This window comes from Trachypithecus francoisi, unplaced genomic scaffold (assembly GCF_009764315.1).
Source record: "Trachypithecus francoisi isolate TF-2019V2 unplaced genomic scaffold, Tfra_2.0 Lachesis_group8, whole genome shotgun sequence".
Lineage (NCBI taxonomy): Eukaryota > Metazoa > Chordata > Mammalia > Primates > Cercopithecidae > Trachypithecus > Trachypithecus francoisi.
Window position 1 is genome coordinate 56,378,104 of NW_022681473.1, and position 10,518 is coordinate 56,388,621.

At 42.1% G+C, this 10,518-nt stretch overlaps 1 protein-coding gene across 1 annotated transcript; it reads left to right on the plus strand.

Moving 5' to 3' along the window:
- The first annotated feature begins 7,739 nt into the window (after window positions 1-7,739).
- On the plus strand, window positions 7,740-8,384 carry ASCL3 (achaete-scute family bHLH transcription factor 3). The gene has a single exon (XM_033207641.1). The coding sequence runs from the start codon at window positions 7,801-7,803 to the stop codon at window positions 8,344-8,346; it is 546 nt and encodes a 181-aa protein (XP_033063532.1). The 5' UTR covers window positions 7,740-7,800; the 3' UTR covers window positions 8,347-8,384.
- The last annotated feature ends 2,134 nt before the right edge of the window (window positions 8,385-10,518 follow it).

Sequence of the window (10,518 nt, forward strand, 5' to 3'; positions counted from 1 at the left end):
ACTTGATCTATAGATTCAATGCAATCACAATCAATATCCCAGAAAGTTATTTTGTGTATATTAAACTTACTCTAAAGGTTATAAAAAGGCAAAAGACACAGAATAGCCAACACAATATTAAAGGAGAACAACAAACTCAGAAAACTAACACTACCTTTGAGACTTACTATAGAACTACAGTAATCATGACAGTATGCTACTGGCAAAAAAGACAGATCAGTGGAACAGGACAGAGAACCCAGAAATAGGCCCATATAAATACAGTCAACTGATCTTTGACAAAGGAGCAAAAGCAATACAATGGAGAAAAGATAGTCTTCAACAAATGGTGCTGGAACAACTGGACATCCACATGCAAAGAAATAAATCTAGATACATACCTTATACCCTTCACAAAAATTAAAATAGATCATAGGCCTACATGTAAAATGCAACACTACAAAACTTTTAGAAGATAACATAGGAGAAGATCTAGATGGTGGTGATGACATATCTGATAAAGGACAGCTATCTAAAATACACAAAGAACACTTAAAACTCAACAATAAGGGACAAAAAATTTGATTTAAAAATGGGCAAAAGTCCTGGACACCTCATGAAAGAAGAGATACAGATGGCAAATAAGCGTATGAAAAGATGTTCCACATCATATGTCATCAGGGAAATGCAAATTGAAACAACAATGGGATACCAGCACACACTTATTAGAATGACCAAAATCTAGAACACTGATGACACCAAATGCTCTCAAGGATGTAGAGCAACAGGAACTTCCTTTTATTGCTGGTGGGAATGCAAAATGTTACAGCAACCTTACTAAACTAAACATATCCTTACTATATGATCCAGCAATTGTGCTCCACAATAATTACTCAATGAGTTGAAATCTTATGTCCACACAAAACCCTGCATGCAGATGTTTATAGCAGCTTTATTCATAAGTGCCAAAATTTGGAGGCAACCAAGATTTCCTTTAGTAGGTGAGCGGATAAACAAATTGTGATACATCCAGACAATGGAATATTCAGCGCTAAAAAGAAATGAGCTTTCAAGCCATGAGAAGACATGGAAGAACCTTAAATGCACACTACTAAGTGAAAGAAGCCAATCTGAATATGCTGTATGTGGCCGGCCACGGTGGCTCACGCCTGGAATCCCAGCACTTTGGGAGGCTGAGGTGGGCAGATCGCGAGGTCAGGAGATCGAGACCATCTTGGCTAACACAAGGAAACCCTGTCTCTACTAAAAATAAAAAAAAATAAAAAAAAAAATTAGCCGGGCGAGATGGCGGGCGCCTGTAGTCCCAGCTACTCAGGAGGCTGAGGCAGGAGAATGGTGTGAACCCGGGCGGCGGAGCTTGCTGTGAGCCGAGATTGTGCCACTGCACTCCAGCCTGGGTGACAGAGCAAGACTCTGTCTCAAAAAAAAAAGAAAATGCTATATGCATAATTCCAACTACCTGACATTGTAGAAAAGGCAAAACCATGGAGACAGAAATATCAGTGGTGGCAAGAGGTTAGAGAAGAAGGAGGGATGAATACGCAGAGCACGGGATGTTTAGGCAGTGAAACTATTCTGTGACACCACAGTGATGAATACATGTCATTATATACTTGTCAAAACCCACAGAATGTAAATGTATAACACCAAGGGTGAGCCCTAATGTAGACTATGGACTTTGGGTGATAATGTGTCAATGCAGGTTCATCAGTTCTAACACAGTATCATAATGGTGTGGAATGTTCATAGCAGAGGAGGCCATGCACATATGGGGCGGGGAGTATATGAGAATTAGCTCTACTTTGTGTTCAATTTTTCTGTGAACCTACAACTGCTTTAAAAATTAAAGTTGGGACTGGGCGCAGTGGCTCATACCTGTAATCTCAGCATTTTGGGAAGCCAAGGTGGGCGGATCACCTGGGGTCAGGAGTTTGACACCAGCCTGGCCAACATGGTGAAACCCCATCTCTACTAAAAATACAAAATTAGCTGGATGTGGTGGTACACACCTGTAATTCCAGCTACTTGGGTGGCTGAGGTGGGAGAATCACTTGATCCTGGAGGCAGAGGTTGCAGTGAGCCAAGATCGCACCATTGCACTCCAGCCTGGGCAAAAGAGCAAAACGCTGTCTCAAAAAAAAAAAAAAAAAAACAATTAAAGTCGGCACAGCATAGCGGTCTATAATCCCAGCACTTTGGGTGGGATTTCTTGAGCCCAGGAGTTCAAGACCATCGAGGCAACAAAGTAAGACCTCATCTCTACAAGAAATACAAAAATTAGCCAGGCGGGTTGGCTCACACCTGTAGTCCCAGCTGCTCGGGAGATGGAGGCTGCAATGAGCTGTGGTAATGCCACTGCATTCCAGCCTGGGCTAGAGAGTGAGACCTTGTCTCTAGATAAAGAAGGAATGCTTCTAATATTTACATTTTTAAAACGATAAAAGTATACTTAAGAAGAAAAAATAAAACGGCTATTTAAGAAAAAGGTATTGGCTAGTTCCTATGATACTGGGCTATCAGAATTTAACATCCACATTCATGTCACTAAAGTCCCCACTGCTAAATTTGACTGGCTTTAAAAAAATAAAAAGTAAAAAAAAGATAAGTTCGTATTGACCTTCTTAGTTCTAGCCTTAATCTCTATCTAAAAGAATATTGACCAATATTTTCACATTATGAGTCTATTGCTCCATAAATAATTTTGATATAATATCATATAACCCAGAATAATGGGGAACATTCTTTAAACAAAAGAATTTGTTACAAGTATCCAGTTTTGTAAGCACACCTTTCTATTTAGCATGGTTATCTGTTGTCATATCTACATGTTGGGTAGGAAAAACAGCCAAACCAGAACTAAGCAGTTCTATTTAACTATAAGCTATTTTGCATATTGCTATTAAATGATCACCTATAAATCAGGTTAAGTCTAACTCAGCCCAAAATACAGCATCCTGACGACAAAACTCAGGTAAGAGACTCTTCTCCAGAGTGGCCCATGGGGAAGGATAAAAACATGCCTAGGCACAGTTGATAAATACTGAATTTTGTCAGCTATCAGATTATTCCATTATCTTAAACTACCAATATTCTTCATATAATAGAAGATCCAGGTTTTGCTGGCAATTAAATCATCTAGAAGAGCAGAAGGAGTTTTGATTTGGAAGTTGGGACACTAGGTTCTAGCCCCTGCTTTGCTACTGGCTTTGTAACCTTAGCAACATATCATAACCTATGAGGAAGTTTCCTTCCAACTCTAACATTCCATAATTCAATTATATTGGCAGCTGTAGCTTTTTATTTTTTACATGCTACATATCTTTTATATCTCTGAAATTTGAAGCTTTTATGCTCAGCAGAGCATCCAGAATCTCTTATGATTTTATCATTAAGACCTCATCATTTATTTCCCAGAAACCCTCTAAGGCAGAATCTGAGATTTTCCCATCACAGGTGTGTTTGTTAGCTGTGCCTATATCTGGAACCATGGAGCCCTGGCGCTACCAATCTGTGTTGCTTTCTTTTAAAAACTTATACTCAATTCCTACAAACACATCCAGACCCCAACAGGCTTTCTATCTTGATTCTCCTTGTTGCTGCATTTTATTTCGTTTTCTTACTCTGTTGTCTTAAATTGCCTTCTTTGAATAAAAGGTGATCGTATTTAAATGCTAGTACACTGATTGGTGAACTTATTGGAAATGCTCAACAGAAGAAACTTCTCATCAATGTGCCTCCAGACACACCATGCTCTTTTTTCAAGAATTATGCAAAGTATTGTTAAAACCTAGAAAGTTTTAATTACTTGTGGCATATACAAATTACTCAGATTTCATCTGGGTCAAGATTTAAGATATTGTTTAAATGGTCTTTTAGGGTAAAACCATCACCAACAGAATGATTCTTGTATAGTTAGGTTTGATGACATCTGCTTTACTTTTTGGTAGCCTGTTAATTCCAGTTCTTAACTACAGGCAATAATATGGCTCTGCTGTTGTCAGAAACGCAGTAATACAGGCTCCACACCCATTTGCCACCATTTTGCAGCTTCTGCCATACCCGTTCTTTCTCTCTTACCCTCTAGAATTCCTGGCTTGGGAATTTCCTAACTTGTTTCTCTCAGCAACTTTTTCTTTTTGAGAGAATCCTGGCTAGTTTTCAGTTTTCCACAGAGTTTTGTTTTGTTAGTTATCTTAGGTCATTTGGTCAGTAATTTGGAATCTTTCATTTCCTGTTCCTCTGTTTTGATTTTTAATTGGACCTATTCCACTTATCTCATCCCCCAATCCCGTCCCTTTTAAGAAGAGCTTTTCCTGGCATTGACTTCTTTTCCAGTCTCTTTCACCACGACTTACTATAACCCTTTAACCTTGGCCACTCCTCCCTCCCAGCACCCCTGCCCCTGCTGCCCTTACTGTTTCCCTAGTCCCCTGACCTTCATACTTGAATTCTGGTCTTAGAGGCTGCTCCTCCTACTACACAGTGCAGCCTGCTGAGTTTTTGCTGTATTCAGGTGGAGAAATAAGTGCCAATATTATCTAATATTGCCCTAAACATTAGGACTGGTGTGTGTGTGTGTGTGTGTGTGTGTGTGTGTGTGCATGCAGTATGCCAAGCACAGATAATAACCCCTCACTCCTAAAGATAATGAAAAATCAGCCTGCTGAGAAATTAACACCATATTTCCTTCTTTGATGGAGGCCCACAATTAGACTTCAAGCTGCTTTTCCTTCTCTATTTTAGGTATGTTCCTCATCTCTCAACACATGTGTTTAGGAGAGATCAGTGTTGTGGCTCTACAGTGTTAAGGAAAATATAAACCAGGTTTTCTATAAGGTACAGTTTAGAAAGGAACGCTACATAAAGATTAATTCATCTCTAAAGAAAGGAAAGAGGTAAATGCTGGGTGCATTATAGGCACAGTCACCCCTCTGTACCTGGGGGGTTGGGTTCAGGACTCCCCTCAGATACCAAAATCCACAGAGGTTCAATTCCCTTATAGAAAATAATGTAGCACTTGCATGGAACCTACACACACCCTCTCAAACACTTTAAATCAATCATCTCTGGATTACTTATAATACCTAACACAATGTACATTCTATACAAATAGTTGTTACACTGTATTATTTAGAGGATAATGACAAGAACAAATGTCAGTACTTATTTAGTACCCATGCTGCCATCCCTGTTTTCCCCCTGAATATTTTCCACCCATAGTTGGTTGAATACACAGACCCCAACACGGAGGGTCAACTGTTTTTTTTTTTTCACTTTATCCTCACAACCACCCTGCAGAATAGTTAGCAGCTTATTTGGACATGGGGAAAGTGAAAGCTCAGAGAGGTTAAGACACTTGCCTAAGGACACATAGCTAAGAAGGAGTAAGGCCATATTGAAACCTGAGGGTGTTATCTCTTAGAGAAAAAGCTATTTTCCTACAGAACTACCCTGCCTCCCAGTTAACGGGTTATACTGCAGTGCCTCCGTAAAATCTGTTGTTGCTACGTGATTATGGTCAAAGACAAAAAGTAATGGTAGTTTAAAAGACGAGAAGGATATAGACCTATTCACAAAGAAGAAATGCATTGGTATGGAATCTCTTGGGTTATACTGCTTCGTCCTTGAGTTCTACAAACACACACACACATACACAAAACCAACAAAACTTAATTATAGGCTGGGTGAAGTGGCTCATGCCTGTAACCCCAGTGCTGTGGGAGGCTGACGTAGGAGGATTATTTGAAGCTAGGAGGAGGTTTAAGATCAGCCTGGGCATCAAGGCAAGACCCCATCTCTACAAAAAAAAAATAAGGCCAGGCATGGTGGTGCACATCTGCAGTCCTAGCTACTCAGAAGGCAGGAGGATCACTTGAACCCAGCGGTTTGAGGCTGCAGTAAGCCATGATCACATCACTGCACTCCAGCCTGGGTGACAGAACAAAACACTGCCTCTAAAAATAAAAATATAAAATAAATAAAAATTTTAAAAACCTAAACATAGCTGCATTTTACTCAATATATTGACAGTTCTACATACGTAAAAATGTGTAAACTGACTATGTTTTAAATGTATAAGGGAAGTTTCTCACCTAAAGGAGTCCCATAATGAACATTTAAGAGCAAATTATTCCTTTTTTATTTGTATTTTCAGTTTTGCCTCTAGCACATCAGGTATTCTTTAAGAAAGCTATGCCTCTGAGGTTGCATGATCATTAACTAGTTCATAATTTCCACTGCATATATTTGAATATTGTGGTGTTTTAGCGTTTCCCACACTTTTTTTTTTTTTTTGCACGTCTTCACGATCACCATTACATCTTTGTTCCACCTGTACTATTATTTACTCACTCTTTTTCTTTAAATCAAATCACGTTTTCTTACTTAAGTAGATTTAATTTTAAGACGAACTTTATGGTCGGGCATGGTGGCTCACACCTATAATCCCAGCACTTTGGGAGGCTGAGGTGGGTGGATCATGAGGGCAGGAGTTTGAGATCAGCATGGCCAACATAATGAAACCCCCATCTCTACTAAAAATACAAAAAATTAGCTGGGCGTGGTGGCAGTCACCTGCAATACCAGCTACTTAGGAAGCTGAGGCAGGAGAATCACTTGAACCCAGGGGCAGAGGTTGCAGTGAGCCGAGATTGCGCCACTGCACTCCAGCCCAGGCAACAATGCAAGACTCTGTCTCAAAAAACAAAAAAAGGAACTGTATATCGCTACGATAAATTACCAGAACTCACAACAAACAGAAGTTAGTAAAGACACTGAATTCTAACGAGATGTTCTTGCTTGTTGAAGGCTTTGATCTTAGAAGGATCAGAAAGCATTCTAGGCCAGGTGCGGTGGCTTCCTGTGTATAATCCTAGCACGTGGCGAGGCCGAGGAGATGGGTTGCTTGAGCTCAGGAGTTTGAGACCAGCCTGGGCAACATGGCAAGACCCTGTCTCTACAAAAACATACAAAACTTAGCCAGGTGTGGTGATGCCCGCCTATGGTCCCAGCTACTCAGGTGGCTGAGGCAGGATGATTGCTTGCACCTGGGAGGTTAAGGCTCTAGTGAGCCATCATCACACCACTGCACTCCAGCCTGGGCGACAGAGCCAGACCCTGTCTCAAAAAAAAAAAAAAAGAAAAGACAAGACAGAATTCTAGTGGTGTGGTGTGGAAGACATATTCTCAGCAGACTAAGATTGTATCTTTATAACCACAAGGACTGAAAGAGAATTGAAGGAGAATAACTTTCTCATAAGGTGATTCAATGTTATTTAGTGCTGTTTCTGTGTACCATCAAACATCCTCTTACTACACAGAATATTATAACACCATCTCATTGTCCATATGAGCTCAGAAACTGGTCATCAAAGCAGAAAAGTCTTTAAAACATTGATCTCTGGCTGGGCGTGGTGGCTCACGCCTGTAATCCCAGCATTTTGGGAGGCGGAGACTGGTGGATCACAAGGTCAAGGGATCAAGACCATCCTGGTCAACATGGTGAAACCCCATCTCTACTAAAAATACAAATATTAACTGGGCATGGTGGCGAACGCCTGTAATCCCAGTTACTCAGGAGGCTGAGGCAGGAGAATTGCTTGAACCCAGGAGGCGGAAGTTGCAGTGAGCCGTGATCACACCACTGCACTCCAGGCTGGGCGACAGAGCAAAACTCCATCTAGAAAAATAAAATATAATAAATAAAACAAAACATTGATCTCCAAGAAAGTAGATCATATCTGCTCTCTTTCTATCTGACCACATTGATAAATTTCGTTATGTTTGCAGGTTAAAGAGGAAATGATGGACAACAGAGGCAACTCTAGTCTGCCTGACAAACTTCCTATCTTCCCTGATTCTGCCCGCTTGCCACTGACCAGGTCCTTCTATCTGGAGCCCATGGTCACTTTCCACCTGCACCCGGAGGCCCCGGTGCCATCCCCTTACTCTGAGGAGCTGCCACTGCTGCCTTTTCCCAGTGACTCCCTCATCCTGGGAAATTACGGTGAACCCTGCCCCTTCTCTTTCCCGATGCCCTACCCAAATTACGGAAGGTGTGAGTACTCCTACGGGCCGGCCTTCATCCGGAAAAGAAATGAGCGGGAACGGCAGCGCGTGAAATGTGTCAATGAAGGCTACGCCCAGCTGCGTCATCATCTGCCAGAGGAGTATTTGGAGAAGCGACTCAGCAAAGTGGAAACCCTCAGAGCTGCGATCAAGTACATTAACTACCTGCAGTCTCTTCTGTACCCTGATAAAGCTGAGACCAAGAATAACGCTGGAAAAGGTTCCTCCGTGATAGCAAGCACCAGCCACCATGTTGACCCTATGTTCAGAATTGTTTGAGTCGGTGTTTCCAAATAGAAATGAATAATATCACAAAATGAGGTTTCTTACAGCATCATTCAACAGTTTTTCCTAAGTGTAATTTCCATGTGGGCAGGAAATAGCTCAAATGCTAACCTATGCTGAGTATTACTCACCTGGGTTTCAATTGTACTAAACACGATCTCATGTAGGTTGAGGAGCTGCTCTGCTTATTTCTTTCATGAGCTCTAGGGGAGCAGTGGGCCCGAGTCTCTGCATGTCTTATCCTGCCCTTCTCACACGCTTGGCCAGAGGCTCAGCTGTGAGAAGCTCTCACAGAAGCCTGTGAAGCGTGACTACTAACTACTAGAGGCCGGTCTCACTTCGTCGAAGCCTCATGCTGAGCAATCACAATGAACCTCTCTTCATTTGTCAGCATTTGGAGATTTTTATTTATTGGGGATTGACAAGAAGTCACCACCATGGGAAAGTATCTTGGGGCTAAAGCAAAAGTAGTTTACAAAACCTTGTTATTATTTGAAATTATTTCAGATGCATCATTTTCCTGCATGCAGACTTCTTCAGGCAGCTCAGTATAGGGTCCAAGAAGGCAGACCTGTAGCTGGGTGCGGTGGCTCACACCTGTAATCCCGGGACTTTGGGAGGCCAAGGCGGGCGGATCACAAGGTCAGGAGATTGAGGCCACCCTGGCTAATGCAGTCAAACCCCGTCTCTACTAAAAATACAAAAAATTAGCTGGGTGTGGTGGCAAGCGCCTGTAGTCCCAGCTACTCAGGAGGCTGAGGCAGGAGAATGGCGTGGACGCAGGAGGCAGAGTTTGCAGTGAGCTGAGATTGTGCCACTGCACTCCAGCCTGGGTGACAGAGCGAGACTCCATCTCAAAAAAAAAAAAAGAAGGCAGACCTGTATTTGCAGTATAACTCTACTACCTCTTCTCTATGTCTCAGTTCTTCTCCACAAAATGAGAATAATAACAACAGCAATTCCCAATTGTTTATGATGATGATTAACAAAGCCTGACATGTAAAAAGTATTCATAACCATTAAAACAATTTTTTTTTTTTTGAGATGGAGTCTCGCTCTGTCGCCCAGGCTGGAGTGTAGTGGTACAATCTCGGCTCACTGCAACCTCTGCCTCCTGGGTTCAAGCAATTCTCTGCCTCAGCCTCCCGAGTAGCTGGAATTATAGGCACCCACCACCATATCCGGCTATTTTGTTTTTTTATTTTTAGTAGAGATGGGGGTTTCATTATGTTGGCCAGGCTGGTCTTGAACTCCTGACCTTGTGATCCACCCGCCTCGGCCTCCCAAAGTACTGGGATTACAGGCATGAGACAGCACTCCCAGTCAAACACATCTTTTTTAGAGATGGGGTCTTGCTATGTTGTCCAGGCTGGTCTCGAACTCCAAGCCTCAAGCAATCTTCCCACCCTTGCCTCCTAAAGTGTTGGGATTACAGGTGTGAGCCACTGTGCCTGGCCACCATTACTGATTATTATCATTATCTTATTTTGTCCATAGCATCACCATTCTCTAGGTTCTCTAAGCTAGAAAACTTGGAGCTGCCAGACCTTTCCTTCATACCTGGGAAGGACAGTCCCTGCCCCGTTTCTTGGGGGGTCTGCCTTCAAAATGTGTCTATTTCTGCTTCCCTGGCCAGCTTCAGCTCTTCCTTCTCCTTTAACTCCCAAGTCCCATCTGTCCCCAGGCCCAGTCAATGACCCATCACACACTGTCTATCACATTCCTCTCCACTGCTATGCCTCTCTGAAGTCCTCCCCAACTTCCTATCCCAGCTGTTACTTGTTTCTTTATTTCATATAAATATTTCTCTTATGGTTGCTATCCTGCTATCTTTAAACACTTTACACACCTATCTCTGTCTTCTTCAGTAGACTGAAAGCTCCTTGAAGATAATTCATCCAGCCTTATTCATCTTCTATTCCTAGTACCCAGCAAAAAGCCTCGAATCAGGAAGGTGTCGGTGAATATCTGTTGTTATTGTTTTCTTATTCCAATCCCGTCACCTGTGTCTGGGTCATTGGTAGCAGTCTCCTGTCTGGCCTCCTGGGCTGTGTCCTCAACAGGCTCCACCCTCACTCTCTCTGAAAGTATTTCATGTCACTTCGTCGCTTAAACTGCCTGATGACTGCCCTCTGAATGCCATCTTGTTTAAATTTATCAGCGTAG

What these genes read in the sequence shown, in the direction of transcription:
- ASCL3 (XM_033207641.1), top strand. Translation starts at nt 7,801, where the DNA reads ATGATGGACAACAGAGGCAACTCTAGTCTGCCTGACAAACTTCCTATC.